This window comes from Syngnathus floridae, chromosome 13 (assembly GCF_059516105.1).
Source record: "Syngnathus floridae isolate MCC-2025c chromosome 13, RoL_Sflo_1.0, whole genome shotgun sequence".
Lineage (NCBI taxonomy): Eukaryota > Metazoa > Chordata > Actinopteri > Syngnathiformes > Syngnathidae > Syngnathus > Syngnathus floridae.
Genome location: NC_142425.1, coordinates 3,413,499 through 3,433,427, shown reverse-complemented (window position 1 = coordinate 3,433,427; position 19,929 = coordinate 3,413,499). Strand labels below are relative to the sequence as shown.

The window sequence follows — 19,929 nt, the reverse complement described above, 5'->3', positions numbered from 1 at the left end:
GGGGAGGACTACGTCGTCTTTATAAGTGCACGTTGCCTTCCAGCGCCTCAGTGTCAGTGCGTGGTGGCACGGTGCAGAAAAAGGAAAACGCGACCGATTTAAGGAGCGCTCGGCACAAACAAAACAAAGTGGAATTCGTCACGGCCCGCTCTCAGTCTCCTCGTCAGATCACCGCGCGGTGCAGGGACCGAACCTGTAAGTAGAAGGCTCCGTGCGTGCGAGTCGCAAGACGGGACAGCCGCTGCATGCCGTCCCGTCCCATGAAAAGTCCGCTGAACATCAGATGGAAGTTGCAGACTTTGAGCACTTCCGCATGCACGGTGCGGACTTTCGGGCGCACCTTGACGCGCAGCCCGTGCATGCGATGATTTGACTGTTCCAAAGTTCCATTCCGCGAACCACGCTGACAAGGACTTCGGCGAAGAAGGATATCTATCTGCGAAAGACTGGGTGCGTGCGAATCGGGCTGCCGAGGTGAAGCAAGGACAAGGCGGGTTGCCGGCTTCGGGTTTCAGCCACCGGGGGGCTCCTAGTATTAAAGTGTGCATTTGACCCGGGATAAGTTGTCAACAAGAAGAGCGAGCAAACGCGAACTGGCAGGTGGACAAGTTCATTTACATGCAGACGTATATTGGGGCCGCTATATATAGAAGTTGGACGAAGGACGAACAGCCTCAAGAAGTTTCTCTCGCAAGACCACCCCCCTCCCCCTGTCGGCGGGCCCGCTGCAGGAGCGGCTCGGCGCAGCACACCGAGCGTGTGCACACCCCCGACCGAGCTCGCTAGCCTCCCCTGCGGGCTATATATAGGCCGCACAACCGCCCAAACGCCTGCCCGCTCCGGCGTCTTAATTTCTCGTGTAGCCAGCCAATCTGCATCCGAGAGGGCTGCCCAGTGTGGCTTTGGCTGTGAGGGCGGGTGCCGTCGCATGGACTGACATGGCCACCGATCTCGCCATGAGCGCAGAGCTGCCCAACAGCCCGCTGGCCATCGAGTACGTCAATGACTTTGACTTGATGAAGTTCGAGGTGAAGAAGGAGCCCCCGGAAGCAGAGCGCTACTGCCACCGCCTGCCGTCGGGCTCGCTCTCCTCCACGCCTATCAGCACGCCCTGCTCGTCAGTGCCTTCCTCGCCCAGCTTTTGCGCCCCGAGTCCCGGCGTGCAGCCCAACCAGAGCCTCTCCAGCGGGGCAGCCAGCACCGGCACCGGCGGCGGCAGCAACAGCAGCGGCAGCGGGGGCGGCGGCAATAATCACAGCAACGCGGGAAAGCCTCAGCTGGAGGACCTGTACTGGATCCCCAGCTACCAGCACCACATCAATCCCGAGGCGCTCAACTTGACCCCGGAGGACGCGGTGGAGGCTCTCATCGGCAACGCACACCACCACCACCACCACCATCACCAGGCCTACGAGGGCTTCCGCGCCCAACAGTACGCCGGGGAAGACCTATCGGCGGCCTCGGCGGCACACCACCACCACCACCAGGCCCACCACCACCACCATCACCACCACGTGCGCCTGGAGGAGCGCTTCTCCGACGAGCAGCTGGTCAGCATGACCGTGCGCGAGCTCAACCGGCAGCTGCGCGGCTTCAGCAAGGAGGAGGTGATCCGCCTCAAGCAAAAGAGGCGCACGCTGAAGAACCGCGGCTATGCGCAGTCGTGCCGCTTCAAGCGCGTGCAGCAGCGGCACATGCTGGAGACGGAGAAGTGCACGCTGCAGAACCAGGTGGAGCAGCTCAAGCAGGACGTGGCGCGCCTGGCTAAGGAGCGGGACCTTTATAAGGAGAAGTACGAGAAGCTGGCCAGCCGGACCTTTAGTGCGGCCGCTCCCGGACCCCCCAACCCCTCCGGGAAGCAGGCCGACTTCTTCATGTGAGGCCGCAGTCGCCCACGTCAAGACACTCTCGCTTGCTGTCAAATCTCTTTCGAGTCATCATTTGATTTTGTTTACAGGTTGACAAACGCCGCAAGTAGCATTAGATGCACTCCCGATAATCCCCGAGCGCAATTTGAGTCTTAAAACTCGAGCGGATCGTGTAACAGTGACGCGGGCGCGCAGATGCGGAAATCGCGCCCACGCTGCTCGACAAGTCTTACTTGACATTTTGAAAGAAAAACAAAAGCTCATTCGAGACTCATTTCGGTCTCGCAAGTGCAATTGCTCCCATCGCAACCCAGCATGCAGGACATGTATGGTCGCCTCACTCGTGTGTATGGACAGCATGCCGCTTCGACGTTCCTCCTCCTCTTCCTCCCTTCATGCGTCAGGCCTGCAAGAAGCCACCGCATCACCTAAAAAACGCGAGGGCCGCAAGAACTAAAATGCAACACAAACTGCAAATTGCGACAAAAATATGGATGCGGATATTTTCAATCAATTTTTCTAAAGACATTTGCTGAGCCAGATTTTAGACTGTATTTATTTCCAAGTGTACATAAATGTAGAGAAAACGGCAACGTGTTTATTTTACATGCGCCCTTTTTAACAAAAAGGAAAAAAAAGAAGGAAAAAGAAATTGCGTTTGTTGCTTGGATGCGTCATCTGCACTGATCATTTTTCGAGGCAAAGTTCATGTTTTTCTCGGTCGTAAAACGTCTGATCCCTAAAATATTTATTTTCATTTCTGAAGGTATATTTGTGATGAAATTCGCTGCTAAAACTATGCATCAATCAATTTACGATTCAAATTATTTATTTTTTTGCAAACGAAAAAAAGTGCAGCCTGGTTGCATTCATAAGATGTCGCATCCGCTCATCGGAGTATGCTTGAAAGGACTTTTCTCTTTCTTTTTGGCCAGCTTGGACTTTGACTCGCGTCGGAGTAAGCCAACAAATTGTCTTTCAAGTGTGCAATATTGTGCAGCGCAGGCTTGATGTTGCAAAATGGAGCGAAACATCCAAAAGGAAAGCCCCAAATCAACTGAGGTTATTTTAGAATTCACATTTTCCAGATGAATTTAAATTTGTCCCTTCTAAATTTAGTTGGCTAACAAAACATTTGGAAGTTGCGCGTGCACTTGCACTGCTGTTGATGTATATCTGTAAATAGTTTCTATATTTATTCAATAAACGTGTCCTATCCTGTCGACAAGTGAAAAGGCAACATCGTTGTTGGGAATCTTGTTTTAATAATGTTTAATAAAAAGACGTGTTCTAATTCTGCATGTCCCGCTGCTGTTGTCCTCCTTCTTGCAGAAAACATGACGACTTGTTATTTTTGCCCGCTTTCAGCTATTAAATTTGAATTTTATTTCAGACATTTTTTTACTACATTTTTAAATGAGTTGCGTGGTATTGCGCTGCGCTGCGCGGCGGATGTCCGAGGACATTTTGAACCCGCCAACATTTGATTATGATTGCGAGTCTCGTTTATTAATTTTATGGAACATGGTTTGATGATGAAATCGAAAATAAAAAACAAATGTTGCTTTTCAGTTGTCTCTCGGCGCAATGTTATTGCTCCTTATTTAATTCCTCTCCCCCGTAGGAGGAAAAACAACGTTTATACTGCTGCCCGCACGACTCAAGGCCGCTGTCGGCTACGGCCCGTGTGCACCTCATCATTTCCATCTTTGGAGTTTTGACGAGCCGGACAAGTGACGCACGCGCACGCACGCCTCCGCGTATATTTGATTTTTTTGTGTATAATTCGTATTTCGTACGAGTAAATACGAACAACAACAATTGTGTCAATATCTACTTTTTCACCCTTAAAATTGAATTTCCCTTGTCATTTTTCAGGTGAATGTCAACTCCACTTACCTCTTTTATTGCCACAGATTTTCATATTGTGTGCAATTTATATATTCAAAAGAAACACAATAAAATCAAGTGCTGGTGATGATTATCTTCTAAATGTCCCCAACATCAAGTGCTGATTTGCAAAACCCTTTTTTGAAATAATTCTGACTCCGGTTCCATTTTCACTTGCCATCGTTGGCGCCTGTCAATTTATTCATTTCACTCACTGCCAGGCTTTCTGCTGACTTCTTCCAAATGTTGAGAGGTGTGACAGCCATCAGCGCGTCCAAGGCAATACTTGTATGCTTAATTTGCCTTTTATTGTATGCTGACAAACTCTAAACGCGCGAGATGGTGTGAGCGCGTGTTTGTGGCACGTCGTCATAAATCAGACAGCGCGCGCATGCAGCTGCACTCGAGAGAGCAAAGGCTCTGCCGCTCGCTCGTCAACAGGTTCGGCCGCACTGCATGCAGGCGGAGCTGCAAGAATGACAGACACGTTCAAGGCTGGCATGTTGGTGACTTTTCTTTCATTGCTGCAAACGGATGGATTCATGAATCGAGCTTGACATTATATCCTTTTTCAGACACACATTAGCATTTACTTAGCTGGTCATCAACTTTTCAACTTTTTTGTGAGATCTACGTCGTCGAGAGGAAATGTCACGCTCGCTCTTTCAGCAACAGGTTGGCCAAAATGAAAAAATAAAAGAAAATCTGTCTTTCTTTCTGATATTTTATTTTTGCTTCACTGACACCAAGCTCCATTCTGACCTCAGATGATCCAAAGAATTGGTGGCAAACTTCCGCAGTCGCACGAGCGAACGGGGACGTGTTGGGCTGTGCAAACCGCTCCAAAACCTCATTGACGTTTTTGATGAATCGCCTGCTTGCTGTTAATGCTCACGGGGTGTTCCTAATTACCTCCGATGATTGAGTTAGTGACCCGGGCGGGGCCAGAAAGCTCTGTAGTGCAAAAAGACCCGATTGGATGGGGGTTTCGCTCGGCGCCCGATACTCCCAGAAAAGCAATTTGGCACAGGTGTTTAGCTGCCGCGACCCCGCGGCGCATGCTCGCCTCTCACTGACGCCATGTATACTGTCACGCGCAATCAGACATGCACGTGCCCGCGCACACACGCGCGCTGACGTCGCGTGCTGAGTAGGCAAATTCAAATATGCTATCACAGGGGAAATTTGCCCAAAGCAGCAAAAAATAGTAATAAATAAAGAAATAAATCAATAAATCAAAAGAGCGGCCCTCCATTTCTGAAAGGTGAGTGCAATAGCAAACAAAGCAAAGAGGCAAACAAACAAAAAGGAGAAAGATGATATGCTGAGCACTGACAACAAAGGCGGTGTGTGTGTGTGTGGGTGGGTGGGTGTGCGTCAGTTTTGTAGTGCAAGTGGAAATAAACTACTTTCCACTAACAATGCATTAACAAAAGACCAGAAGCGACAGCTGCAGTCGTAGTCCTAATTTCATGACCCAGTCAGAGAATGCGCCTTTGTGTTGCAGCGTGATGGCATCCCCACCTGGCGCAAAAACAAACGAAGCCCTTACCTCAAATACGGCAAACATTTAAAATTGGGGAACATCCGTCAGCCTCTTATCCAACATCAGAGGCAAATGTTCATCCGTATGAACTGACAAATATTCTCTGGACGCATGCAAACACGATTTGAATTTGAAGGTTAAGCTTTTGAAATGTGGACGACCATGTTCAGGACAGTGAATGTGCTTAAAACATGTCGAGCTTCGGTGGTTTGGATTGTGGCAATGTTCCTCGTTGTGGCTTTGCTCTTTTGTCGCGGTGCAGCAAGTTTGGGTCCTGCACGGAGCAGCAGTTTTTCTCTATGCAGACAGGAAACACACGCAACGCAAGCCGAAAAGCTCACTCTGATGTCTGACAAAGTGGAAGCTTTGGATGAGCTGAGACGTGAGCAGCGACTACACCGGACTCTCGCAGTGGCACTCGGGTGGCAAAAAGACTCTGAGACATGACAGTGGAGTGGCGCCGCTGGTGCTCCCGCGGCTGTCTGTGCCTGCAAAATGCCAAGTGTGCAACACGCAAAGCCAAAGTGACCACGCGTGTCACTGAGCCGAAGACCCGAACCCAGAGGTGTCTTGTGCCCGTAGATAAGTTAGTTGACATCAAACGGGGTCCCCGCAATTGCTTTTGGCATGTGACTCACTCCCAAAGGTTTCACTGACTCAACGCGACAATTAAGTATCTATTTTTCATCCCCGTTTGTGACAAAGTAAGACGAAGCAGCCACGTAACGTTCTCCCGCTCGGTTTTAACTTCAAGCGGGCGGCGTGTGTCCTTATTTGTCCCGTTTGATGGCGCAGCTAAACGGAGACAAAGAACATAAAGACACGCTTGTGGAGGAAGAGTGCCGACTCAGCTCTTGCCGTTCTGGAACTGTCATGGCCGCCCTCATTTGGTGACAAGACCACGAAGACGAGGTGGAAAAGGAACAAAGTCGAGCAAAGTTGATGGAAGAGAGGAGCCGCTTGTCGAACACGTCGCTGCCTTTTCATTTGCGGTGAGACGTGTTGGCAGTTTGGGGCCAACACTCGCATTCTTTCCCGCTTTTGTGCTAAAAGTAGCGCTCTTCCTAATGTATTTTTCTTGGTATTAAAGCAGTCCGCATGTCTTTTTGAAGGCGTCTTTTCAAAATACCTTGCAGTACATTTAGTGCTGGGTGCTTACGCTTATGCGGCTGCATTGATCCTCCCGTTCCGAGACCAACTTTGGCTCGCATCCTCAATTTTTTTTCTACTGCATTTATTATTTCGAATGATATCTCCTCATATGCATGATGTTTGACTATGCGGTGGGCAAAGGTGTTGTGTGGCTTGAGTTTGAGATCTCGTTCCTCCGCTGCCAGCGGCACCTGTGATTCTCTTCAGAGCAGACGGGCACTTGAGCGCGGCGCCGCTTGCACGCAATCGGTACGCCGCGGCACGGCAAGCTGTCGGGCCTCCCAGAAGTGTCGGGTCAGGGAGGCCCCATGAATAAGTTATCCTCTGCCGGCCGGCCACTCACTTGGCGGCCCTCTTTCTTCTATTAAATTTGCATGACCTTTATTGTTCAGAGAGCAACATTTGCTTTCAAATATTGGACATGATGGTGTTGAGGCATGGCAGATCTCCCGCACCCTGGGACCTGGACCTGGTTAAAAAGCGTTTAACGGGTCCCCGTCTGGGCCCGCTGCTTTTTTGACATTCACTTTCATCTTCCGGGACTCATTTGCCCTTGAGCAAGCAGACTGTATTGGTGAAAGGTCGCTGAGGAACCTTATCAATGATGTCGTTTAGACCTAAGTAATAATGGGTTCAGAACCAAGGGCAGCGTCTTTTCGCACTTTGCAGAGAAACAAATGAATGGTCCTCGTCGTTCGCTTCGGTCTTTGGGCTATAGCGGAGCGCTCGCATCTGATACAGCATCGGAGATTCAATATTTATTATGTGTGCAGTGTGCGCGTGGGTGAATGGGGGGACGGTGGGTGTACAGGAAAGCCCCCCCCCTGTCCAAAAATGCATTATGTAAAATATGTACCGTATTTGCCGGTGTATAAGTCGACTTGGTGTATAAGTCGACCCCCTAAAATTCCACGGAAATTTACGATTTTATGATATATCCTTTGTATAAGTCGAGCTCAATTGTTGCATTATATTAAACTTCAAAATTCAATCAGAAATATGCGAAATTTATTGACGAAATATGTTCAAATTCGTGAGTTTGTAGCGAGCGATCTATACGCCATTTTAAATATTATTTACTTCATGACCCTGTGATATTACGCGCCGAGAGAGACTAACAACAATGAACACTCTTAGAAACTGGTTTATTTTTAGTTAAGAAACAACAAATTATAATTATAAAGTGATTGCCGGTACATAGAGTTCAAAATTTGTTTTCATCGTCGCTATTTCCGAAAAGCTCGTTCCATTCGTTTTCGTTTAGTTTGTCGTCATAAAGGGCATCTTCTTGGTCTTCTCTATCCTCAGTTTCCTCCTCCTCTTCCCAGATAAGGTCGTCTTCTGTCCCATCGAGAGCGTTTGGCGAATATTTTCTAAGTGCTAACGGCTCTTGCGCCATAAAGAGTTCGCCTCGGCTGGTTCCCCATGTCGGCCAGAAGAAGTGAAAATTCGGCCTCTTCCCCTGGAAGTCCGGCCAAGTTTGGCGAATATTTTCTAAGTGCCAACGACTCAACCGCCGTAAAGTGTCCGCCTCGGCTGGTTCCCCATGTCGGCCACCACAAGTGAAAATTCGGCCTCTTCCCCTGGAAGTCCGGCCAAGTTTGGCGAATATTTTCTAAGTGCCAACGACTCAACCGCTGTAAAGTGTCCGCCTCAGCTGGTTCCCCATGTCGGCCACCACAAGTGAAAATTCGGCCTCTTCCCCTGGAAGTCCGGCCAAGTTTGGCAAATATTTTCAAAGTGCGAACGACTCAACCGCCGTAAAGTGTCCGCCTCGGCTGGTTCCCCGTATCGGCCACCACAAGTGAAAAGTCGGCCTCTTCCCCTGGAAGTCCGACCAAGTTTGGCGAATATTTTCTAAGTGCCAACGACTCAACCGCCGTAAAGTGTCCGCCTCGGCTGGTTCCTCCGGTCGGCCAAAACAAGTGAAAATTCGGCCTTTTCCCCTGGAAGTCTGGCCAAGTTTGGCGAATATTTTCTAAGTGCCAACGACATTCATTTAGACATGGCGATTGAATGTTTACGTACCGGTAGTTATTGTCGTTGCTTGACGTGCGATGACTCGCACGTTCGCTCAATACCCAGTACTTCCCCCTAGCAGTCATCGTCGCTGCCTGGATTTCGATGTCCGTTATTGAGGTGAGATAATTTGAAATAGTTGCTGAGGATGCGTGTTAATGCGAAGAACGCTTTATAATGATTCAGTTTCTTGCTGTTTGATGAGCCTGACGGACGCACACCCACGCACAATGAGATGCATGAGAAACGGCCTTGGTTACCATCACATTTGAAGCGATGAATACGAAGTTAAATTTTATTACTCGGTGTATAAGTCGAGGTCGATTTTTTTCGGTCGATTTTGGATCGAAAAAGGTCGACTAATACACCGGCAAATACGGTATTTGCAATTGCAAGTGGTGTCGTTTATTCCTCTGCTCTGCGGTTGCTGGCAGTACAGCGAGCCAGGAGGGACACTCTTGGAAAAGGTACACTCCGAATGCTCCGAGTCAATCATTGCTGTCTGGCTGGAGAATTTGTGCCCCCTGGTGGAGTTGCCCTTTGAATTTTATCTCACGCTTCCTGTCACTGTGGATCAATATTTTTTCTTCAGGCCGCATCAAGGGGCCTCACACGGGGCGCCATTCAAGCGAGCACGAGGCGTAGGCAACATCATTGCCACAATTGGGGGGAACATTTTCCTAACCAGATGCCATTTTAAGATGGGAAAAATATCTTCATTTTTCAATGCATGCATAAAAGACCGAAAAGCAATAGGTTTGGTGCAAACCACAAAATGACCAGCGCGTGTGATTTTCTTTTTTGCAATCCAAAGACCTGTGAGCGTTCCACGAGGTCACAAAACTGCCGAAACTGCCAAGCGGCAAAGCAACAGTAATCCAAACTCATGTTGCTCCCTTTTCACAAAAAGCAACCCACAAGACCGAGGAAGAAAGAAAACGATCTTGGCACTTTGCGGAAGCTGCGAAGGAATCTAAAAAGTCTTTGGAATGAAATGCAAGGCAGCGTCCTGTGACTGACTCGAGCGGCCGACTAATGCGGCTTCTTCCATCTTCCATTTTGCTGAATTATTGAAGACGGCCTTACATCAACATGCTACCTATGACTGACAGGTGGACACTCATTGAAAAGTCACCAAACACTTTGGGACCTGTAACTAAAATATTTACAAGCTTCTTAGCATACACAGAGAACGCTAGCAGTTTTGAAGCTATATTAAAATGTGTCGTGTCTGCTTGCATGTGTGTGTGTGTGCGTGTGTGTGAAGATCATGTGCTGGCCAGAGTCCACCACACAGTGTTTAAGGGTCATAAACCACTTGGGTCTTTTTTTCCTTTTTGTCCAATGGTCAGTCAGTGAGGTTAGGTTTAGGTTTATTGTTTAGCACATATTATTATAGCAATAACAGTGCAAGGAGGGAGACAAAGCCTAGGGCTTGTAAGGAGCTCCACTCCTGTTATATATATACAAACAAAGTGCAAAACAAACAAAGTGCTGTGTAGTCAAATGTTATTCAAGTGTTTAAAAAAATATAAGTAAATAAACAAAAGCATAACAAGCTAAATATTAATTCGTCATATTTATATATGCATGTATACGAGTGTGTATGTATACATACATAAACAGATACATTACACAAAATAAGAAACAAGCGAAACAAAATAGACACTTAGCGATGTTGAAGCAATCAAAGAGACACCAGATAGGAATAGCTAAAAGGGAGCAGAACTGTAAACAGAAAATAACAAAACAAGGAAGAATCAGAGTATAAATTCTGGTTTAAGTTGATGTTCTTAGTATGGATCAGCTGAGTGCAGTGGAGTAATTATGGACTGGTAGGATCATGAGTGGAGAAGGTGGTGTTTCAGGTGCTTTCTAAAAGCAGCCTGTGAAGATATGGATCGGATATGAATTGGTAGCTTATTCCAAAGTGAGGGCCCTCTAAAGTGGATATTATATTGATGGCGTGATGTTCGACAGAAAGGTGGGTGAAGATTTTCCCTCTGTCTTGTTGGATAAGAATGAAAGTCTGATGCAAATGTGAAGAAATTATGAAAAGTGGCTGGAAGACAGTGTTTCCTATATATGTATTTATGGATGAGTAGACAGGTTTGATGAATATTTACTTTATCAATTGGCAGTAGTGAATAATTTCTAACCAGTGGTGTCGATGGTTCATATCTATTTGAAAAAGAGATAATTCTTAGGAACTTCTTTTGTATGATGAGTAATTTGTTGAGGTATGTTAGATATTTAGCTGCCCAGACTATGTTGCAGTAATTGAGTAAAGGAAACAGAAAACTATAATACAGAGTGAAATGAGCAGAAGGATGGACCAAGGGACAAACTTTTCATAAAATACCTAGCATTTTCATAGATCTTTTGCAAACCAAATCATTGTGTTCAGACCAATTTAAGTGTTCGTCTACTATAACTCCTAGGAATTTGGTGCTAGTAACTTGATGGATTTCGTTATTGTTTATGTAAATTTTGGTCTGTTCTTTGGGGTAAGATTTATTTATATTGCAGAAGATCATGAAGTTACATTTTTTTATTTTGAGTGCCAACTCATTTGTTTTGAACCATTTTGTAACAGCGTACAACTCAGCGTTCACACTTGCAATGAGGGAATTAAAATCATCGTGGGTGGCAATGAGGTTGGTATCGTCCGCAAATAACAAAGGGAGAAAATTTGAACAAGACATGGAAAAATCATTTATGTACACCAAAAATAATAGAGGACCCAATATTGAGCCCTGCGGGACCCCAAATAGTATTTTAGATCTGTTGGAAAAACAACCACTTATATATACATATTGTTCTCTGTTGGCGAGTTTGTGAACCATTTCAGGGCAGAATCGTTCACTCCATATCTCTCTAGCTTAGCGATAAGGATCTTATGGTCGACAGTATCAAATGCTTTACTTAGATCTAGAAAGACACCAAGAGCAAATTTCTTATTGTCAAGAGCTGTTGAGATATGGTTGACAAGCTGAAGCAGTGCATGTTCAGTAGAAAACCTTTTGTGGAAACCATATTGATGCTTGTAGAGAATATTGTTTGTTTCTAGGTGCTTTGCCAATCTTGAATAAACCAATTTTTCTAGAATCTTGGAGAAGCATGGAAGAATGGATATAGGCCGAAAATTACCATATTCATTTGCTTTGAAAATAGGAATGACTTTAGCAATTTTTAGTTGTTGGGGTACAATGCCAAATTTTAAAGATAAGGAGAAAATGTGTGTTTGTGGGATTATTATTGAATGGATGATTTTCTTAATAAGTATGCTTCATGGCCAGGGTCCGAGTTTTTCAAGCTCATGAATGGAGAGTGAAGGAAACTACCCTTTAATTAGGCAACAGGGGCTTGTATCAGAGGTTGAGAAGCTAGATGCCAAGGTAGCGCCAACATTTACAAAGAAATCATTGAAACCATTAGAAATATCTACTGGGTTAGAATGAGCTCCATTTTTCCCCAGCATCTCACTTGGGGTAGATGTTTTGGATTTTTTGCGATGTAATAAATGGTTGATAAGATTCCATGTTGTTTTGATGTCACCAGAGGCTTGAGTAAATTTATCTGCATAGTAAGTTTGTTTGGTTTTCCTTAGTAATACTGTAAATCTATTTTTATATTTCTTGTATGTTTCTATATTTATAGGGGTGGGATTTGCAATAGATTTTTTATAAAGTTTATTTTTTTTACGTGAAGATTTTTTTAGTTCATCCGTTATCCATGGTTTCCCTTTAGAGTTATTTTTACGATTAGATATTAAAGGAAATGAGGACTCTAATGCATTTTTGAGTATTGTTAGAAAGGAGTGATAGGCTTTGTTGACATCTTGCAACAGGATAACCTCATCCCATGACACAGAGCTAATGATAGATATAAAAGATACCATGTTTATCTCGGTAAATTTGCGGAATTTCATTTGATCACCAGTATGACCTTTGATTTTTGGACCACTATCATTGTGGATGAAATGGAAGACAGGAAGATGATCAGATACATCACAGATCAACAGGCCAGACGTTATTTTGTAGTCTAGAGAATTAAATAAAATGTTGTCAATGAGAGTGGCCGTTGAGCTTGTGATCCTGGAGGGTTTGTTGATAAGAGGGAAAAAGTTACTGGAATATAATGTATTAAGGAAGTCTGCTGTATGTGACTGCTTAGTTTCAAGCAAATTAATATTATAGTCACCAAGTAGGACACACAATTTGTTTTCTTTGTTTATGATTTCTAGAGTAGAGTCAAGGGCTTCATTGACGGTGATTTTATCAGAGTCTGGTGGTCTATATATACATCCAATTATCACATTTTTGTTGTTTATAAGTGAGCAAGATGAGAGTTCTATAAACACAGATTCTGCTACAGTCATATCAAAGTTAACACTTAGATCCGTTCTGGGAGAGAAATTGAAATTATCAATCACATACAGTGAGACTCCTCCACCTTGCTTGTTTGGTCTACAGGAGTGTATAGGAGTGTAGTGAGAGAGAGGGTAGCTAGATGTATTATCAACCATCCAGGTTTCAGTAAGAGCTATTACTGAAAAGGAATGTGTTAAGGTTGATAAATAGGTTTTCAGACCATCATGATTTTTAGAGATACTCCGTACATTAAAATGGACAGTGGAGAATACATTTGTTTGGCAGTGGCCAGGAGGAGTATTGCACAGTTTGTTAAAGATATCTTCAGAAAAATATTCACATGACAATTCAACAGATTTTAGGGGAGTGTAATTAGTATCTGGGTTCAAGAAGGACTCATAGATACCAGCATTAACATTCTCTAGGTGAAATGAATTAAATAATAAAGAGTCTAGATTTGGTGGGACAGAAATTCCTGCATTAGTGAGAGTGTCACTGGATGGCATGAAGGGTGTAAGGGGACGGTCTACCTGAGATGGATGTCCTCCCCGCCAGTTTCTGTTTGCCATGTTGTGCTCCGCTGTAATCCACCATTCTCGTCAGAAGGATCCATAGGTACCAGTTTATGGTCATCAGTTCAGCCATTGTAGATGTTAGGTTCCCCCACTAACAGGCCATAGATCTTCAGTTCCTCCAGTTCACTCACAACGAGGGTTTTGACATCTTCTGGTGTTGCTCCATTCGTTTTAATCCATACTTTGCAGTTTCTGACCCACGTTTCGAGAATCTTGTTTTCCTTCTTCAGTTTGCGTGCGTTCCAGGCTATCTCAGCATTCTTCTTAGTGAGGTGCTCATTTAGGTAAACACCCCTTCCTTGTAGTTTCCTCCCTTGCTTCAAAAGATCCACTTTATGTTTCTTATTGACGAACCGAATGATAATTTTCGGAGCATCTTTTGGTCGTTTTCGGTTTCTTGGGAGTGTGTGACAAGCGGCAATGTTTCCTTTCTGGAGTTCCATATGCTTACTCTCGAAAAACTGTACTACCTGATTTTCAAGCGTTGACAGTTCGTCCGATGGAGAGTCATCTGTCGAGGGATCCGGAGGACCCGCTGCCCTGGCATAGGAGCGGTGTGCTGTTTTAAGACCAGTGATTATGAGGTCTTCTTGTTGGGAGTACTGCTCCAGTGCATCGACTTTCCGTTCAAGCGACAGGATTTTCTCATCTTTCTCCTTGGATAATTTCTTAAGCTTCGTTAGTTCAGACGTTAGCTGGAGCAGGGTGGCTTGCTGCTCTAAGAGTGTGGTATGTCACGTTCCTGCGTCACCGGACTCCCAGCCAAGCCCCAATCAAGGAATTGCCAGCACCTGCTACAGCTCGTTAGGTCCACTACTTAACCTCTATGCATTCTGCCAATGGTTGTCAGTTCGTCTCCTTACCCTGCCCATGACACCACTGCCTTTTTGTCCCCTGAACGAGCTCTGTTGCCAACTGCTTCCGTAAACTGACCGACCACGCCTGATCGCCGCCTGCCCTGACTACTTGCTCGTCCTTTGACCACGCTCCTGATCGCTGCCTATCTCGACAACCTGCCTGCCTCCGACTACGACTACGACTACGCGCTGTGCTCTGCTGCTCAGCCACGCCAGACCGCAAGTCCAGCGTTCCACTTCCCCTTTCCCCCTTTTCAATAAAGGATTGTGCGCACTTGGTCGTCCTGTCTCTGATCCGTGACATGGTAAGGTCTTGCCGTATCAAGTCAATGGATGATTTGAATTCATCATAGCCCTCATTTTTTTTGGGCGGCATGGCGTAAAGTTTGGAAATGTAAACCAGCTAGCCGCTTTAGCTGATTTCCTTGTGAGCACTGTGGCATGTTCCCAAGTGGAGTGTTGCGTTGGGCCCGGGTTGCCCCGAGCCAAGTAGACGTATTCGATGTCATCTTGAGACCTTTGGAAAGAGGTGCGAGTCAGCGTTCTGGAGAATTGATCAATATTAATCACATCTGGTAGAATGCATAAGCAGGAATTAGACTTCATAAAAACTAATGGTGAGTAGCATCTGAGGTCGTCGGGTGTGCGGACGGGAGAACAACATCACTCGCAGCACATCTGGGCTTCATTCATGTTGTCCCACACCCCCAAAAACTTCATGTTGTCCCTCACCCCCAAAAACAAAACAAAAAAATATTAGGCTCTCAAGGCAAGTGGTGCAGTCTTGCACCAGGAAGGACCCCAGATTGCAAATGCGAGCACTTGTTGCGGTGGAAAGCGGTCGGTCGGACAGACCTCACGTCAGCGGGCCGCTTTAAGACACACACAAACAATGGTGAGTGCATCATCGGCGTGTCCACAAAGAGCGGCTGAGCAAACAACACAGTGTGCGCCTAATCAGCTGCAATCAAAGGCAGAAATCGCTGAACAGGGGCGAATTGATGGCGGCCATGATGAAAGGTGTCTGTGAGAACGCAGGTGGTGAGGACGAGAAGAGAGGGTCGAACAAAGATGATAAAAAGATTCTGGCCCGAGGAGTATTAGTTTGTGTGTAACAGCGCTTTGTTTGAACCTGGCCACGGTTGGTTTTTTACTCGACAGCATCGTCCGTGGGCCCGCTGGGCTTCTTAAGGTGGTCGGAGCGAGCCCGTCCCTCCGCAAAGCGGACGAGTCACGAAAAGCGCTGACGCTTGTTTGCTTTCTTTGTGCTGTTTTGCAAAATGCTGCGTTTGCCTATCGCTCAACAAACGCCGCCGCTCGGGTCCCGGGAATGCGCGCCACCGCGCCCGCCGTGAGAGGCTCCCATTGACTGCGCCCGTCACACCGCAACGTTCGCTGACGCTCGGACGACTTTTCACTAATGATATCACGCACGTTGGGTCCGTTTCATCTCGACAGAAGGTCAAATCACATGTTTTCTCTCTGCTCGACTTTCGGCCTCCTTTTTGTTTGTTTGCGAGTGTGTTGTGTGTGTGCACTGTAAATTTGCCCGTTTTCCGAGGCCTCATTAGTGCAAGAGAGTTAACGTTGCGTCCTGCGTTGGAGCGTGAGATTAGTCATTAATGACGAGTCTAACGAAGGGAGAAAAAAACAGCTCGACAAAGTCCAGCCATCCGGCAGCCCAGACCTGCTGACTGAGAGAATCGCAACTTGTGCGCATCTTCAATGTGGTGTCCGAGATCTTCTCCTTGTTTCTTTCATGGAGATGTTTCCAAAATGCAAGGTGCAGCTTATTTACTGCCCTGAGTTTTTTCCACAAGGCAAAGCAGGCTCCTCATTTTCCATAAAAGGTTTCCTTGTGGCGACAGAATTAAACTTTTTCTTGAATTCTTCATTTTGTTCTTTTGGTCGAAGCTGTCCTCCTGTTTCACTTGGTTGTGGTCGCTTGTTCTTTGTACTTACATTTTCAATTACCGTATTTTCTGCACTATTAGGCGCAATTAAACACTTAAATTTTACTCCCAAAAAAACACAGTGTGCCTTATAATGCAGAGCGCCTTATATATGGATCAATTGATGAATTTGTTGATCCATACTGGTTGTACACACCGCTCTGCCAAAATGTTTCAGTACTTTTTAGTGCGACTAGTATATTACAAGGTCGCATCGCTTCCCAGCATTACGGCAACCGTGGTCAGAGGGCGTCACTGTTGTACCCGTGAGGCTATTTCATTTCAAAATAGGCTGTTTCGTTAATGTTTTCGAGTACGTTTACGGAGCAAAATCCAACGGAATCATAAATAAGCAGCACCAATGTGTTAAATCAGTCTTTAGTCGGTTCCGATCACTTTTATGGGAGATAGTTTGAGAAACGTGATTGTTTACAGGGTGCTGCCACGACACTTTACTGAGGCTCATGGGAGTCTGCGAGCTGAGGCTCATGGGATTTTGTGGGTGACTAATGCTATAATGATAGCTGCTATACGCACGAGGCGATTTCATTTCAAAATAGGCTGCTCCGTTAATGTTTCGAGTAAATTTACGGCTCGATATGGAAGGGAAACATAGGTAAGCAGTACCAATGTGTTAGATCGAACTTTAGTCAGTTCCGACCATTTTATAGGAGATAGTTTGAGAAACGCGATTGTTTACAGGGGGCTGCCACGACACTTTGCTGAGGCTCATGGGAGTCTGCGAGCTGAGGCTCATAGGAGTTTGCGGGTGGCTAATGATAGCTGCTATACGCACGAGGCTATTTCATTTCAAAATAGGCTGCTCTGTTAATGTTTCGAGTAAATTTACGCATCGATATGGAAGGGAAACATGGGTAAGCAGTACGAATGTATTAGATCGAACTTTAGTCAGTTCCGATCATTATATAGGAGATAGTTTGAGAAACGCGATTGTTTACAGGGGGCTCATTGGATTTTGGGTAGTGGATGCATACCGCAACCCTAGTCAACCTCAGTTTGTTGTAGTATAGCTTCTATTTTATGCGCCTTTTAATCCGGTGCGCCCTATGTATGAAATAATTTCTAAAATGAAAAAATATTCAACGAGCGTGCGCCTTATAATCCAGTGCGCCTTTTGGTGCGAAAAATACGATGTACAAAGGGCTGGCCTGAAAATTTGCTCAATGCTTGAACAAAGAAAAAATTGGGTGGCAAAACTGATTGACATGATTGTGGCCAATCAAGTGGCCTGTGTTCACACCCACAGCAGTGCCAATGGCTCTTTGTGAATGGCGCACGCCACACAGCTGCAAAAGCACCAAAACACCAACACATGCCTGGGCTATTCCTGTCGGCCGGCGTCTCGGGCCCAAAGAAGGAATCCCCGCAAGCGATTGTCCTCTCGACCGCAAGCTGCCGCTCGCTTCGAGCAATCCCTGAAATGCGAGCTGAGGGAGGCTCGCCGTGGTTAATGATGTCGCCGGCTGATCCGTGTCCGCTCCGCTGGCGCTCAAATCCTCGGCTGTTCCCATGTGGGCTCCGTGATAAGTCCCATCATGCCTTTCAGCTGACCCACCTTGGCCCCGTTATTCATTTTCTCCGTCTCCGCCTCAGAAGGGATTTGGGCGGACCGGGGCCAACTTTGGAAGGGTTAATCGCCGCCAAAGAGGGAAAAGGGAGGAGCAGCTCAGCCCGGAAAACAATTACGCAAGCGTCACAAGGAACAGGCGAGGCCACAAGCCACGCAATCCTGGGAGAAGCGCAATTTGACCCCCAGGACGGGACAGGACGTGATACTTTGGCTGTCTCACAGGTTCTGAAGCAACTTTTCTTCTTTCTGTAACTCTTCTACGTGCACCGGAGCCGATTGAGAATTGCAACAGGAAAATACAAGGTGGACCTGTAGTGTTCACTTGCTGATCTTGCACGCAAAAGATGATTTGCATTTTGCACATGTTGACTGGACAGTAGAAGAATTTGTTGCGTTTTGGAGGTAGAGAGAGGGAGAGAGAGAGAGAGAGAGAGAGAGAGAGAGAGATGTGTGATGTGAATAATTGATCATCAGTCAATTTCAAGAGGCTGAACTTGTCTTTTCCTGATGAGTGAGCTGCCAGCCGTGATTGCGTCACTGACGTGCCCCCGACAAAAACAACCCACAGAAAAGCCCATTCTCAGGCCTCGGCTGCATCAAACCCGAACTCATGTCGGAGCAGAACACTGGCGCCAATCTGGCAGCTACTCAAAGGCGGAAAGAAGCTCAAAGCTCGGGGAAAAGTCGCAGAAGGTGGCAAGCCCGCTGAGCTGCTCTCTCGGGCGGCTCGGCGGTTGAATTTCTTCATCACTTGCCCCGTGCGGGCTTTGGAACGCAAAGAAGTTCTGATGGGCAAGGCGGGCCACCGAACGGGCCTCAGCCGTCACGCGCGGTCAAGCTAAAGTGAGTTTGCTAATGCGCAATAGCGTGCACTTGGCATCATGCAGATGTCATGCGACAGCATGTGGCCAAACGTTGGCAAGACACAATTCGCTCATCAGGATAGGCCTCGTTTTATAGACACACCACAGCCTTGTATTCTTCTCGGCTCATTACACCAAAGACTTCTCCCCTTCTGCTTTGTGTGTGTGTGTGTCTGTGTGTGTGGGTGTGTGCGTGTGTGCATGCGTGTGTGTGTCTTGCGTGTGTGCATGCGCGCGTGTGTGCGTGTGTTTTCATTCTCACCGCTGCCCGGGGCGACATAATACTCAAAGTATTCAATTCGTCTCCTTTGTACAGTATACGTATTTCCCGGAACACATTCAAGCAATTTGATCTTTGGTAGTAAGTACCTCCATGTTGGCACCCCCACACACGTCCACACGTGATTTTGCGAGCGTGTTCTTTCAGGCGAGCAGCGCTGCTTGCTCTTGACAGTTCTTTTGAAAAATTCAAAAGTGCCTCCACCTGTCCCCTTGCGATTCTTCATGCGCTCGTTCCTCACGTCAGACAAAGGTCAAAGGACATTTTACTGAAATTCTTTTCCAGGCCATGTTGCCTTTTTTTTTTTTTTAATGTATATGCTGAACATCGTGAGAAGAAAATGGAATGCCAGTGGCCCCCGGGCTGCAGTTTGGCCACCCCGAGAGATGCAAACATTGGACTGTGTGCGATTACATTGTCATGATTTATTCACGGCCTCCTTCCCTTTCTCACACGGGTCCACTTGAGCTTGCCGGCAGCGCTTGTGTCTGATTCGCCTTTGACTTCATATTGCGTGGCTGTTCCTTATCCGTTCATAACAAATGGCATCACGAGCGTTTGCCATTTATTTCGAACGATAAGAGCACGTCTGCTGTTTATTTGTGGTCACGGCGCAGAGGAAGGCTACCTCCTTTGACTTGTTATTCAGCCGTGCACAGTAAAGCCCCGAGCTGGAGACAGAAGGCCGACGGTATGTCTCAAAGATGTCCTTTGCCTCCTGGAAAATCTCCCTCTCTCCGACAGCCTCTCTGGCTAAGCTCCAAAGAGGACTTTTCTTGATCTGGCCGAAGCCGCTCGAAGGGTTTCGGCTGCGCTTGGCAGGAATTGGCCCGAATCCGCCGGCAGCCCATCCCAGAGGAGGAAGCCGCGATGCTGTCGGGATGCGTTTGACGGTGGCTCACTCATGTTGCCGACGTTCAAAGCGCTTTTGCCGCCTTCCGCTTTTGCTCCACGCCAACTGGA

General features: G+C 46.6%; 1 protein-coding gene and 1 long non-coding RNA gene across 2 annotated transcripts; both read left to right on the top strand.

Annotated features, from left to right (window-relative positions):
• mafaa (MAF bZIP transcription factor Aa) lies at positions 1–3,362 on the top strand. Its single transcript, XM_088393948.1, has one exon. The coding sequence runs from the start codon at positions 939–941 to the stop codon at positions 1,878–1,880; it is 942 nt and encodes a 313-aa protein (XP_088250074.1). The 5' UTR covers positions 1–938; the 3' UTR covers positions 1,881–3,362.
• A 773-nt stretch (positions 3,363–4,135) lies between these two features.
• Positions 4,136–4,948, top strand: LOC148388112 (uncharacterized). The gene is made up of 3 exons (XR_015862332.1): positions 4,136–4,260; positions 4,334–4,433; positions 4,526–4,948. It is a non-coding gene; the product is annotated as an uncharacterized LOC148388112 (long non-coding RNA).
• Positions 4,949–19,929: the final 14,981 nt, after the last annotated feature.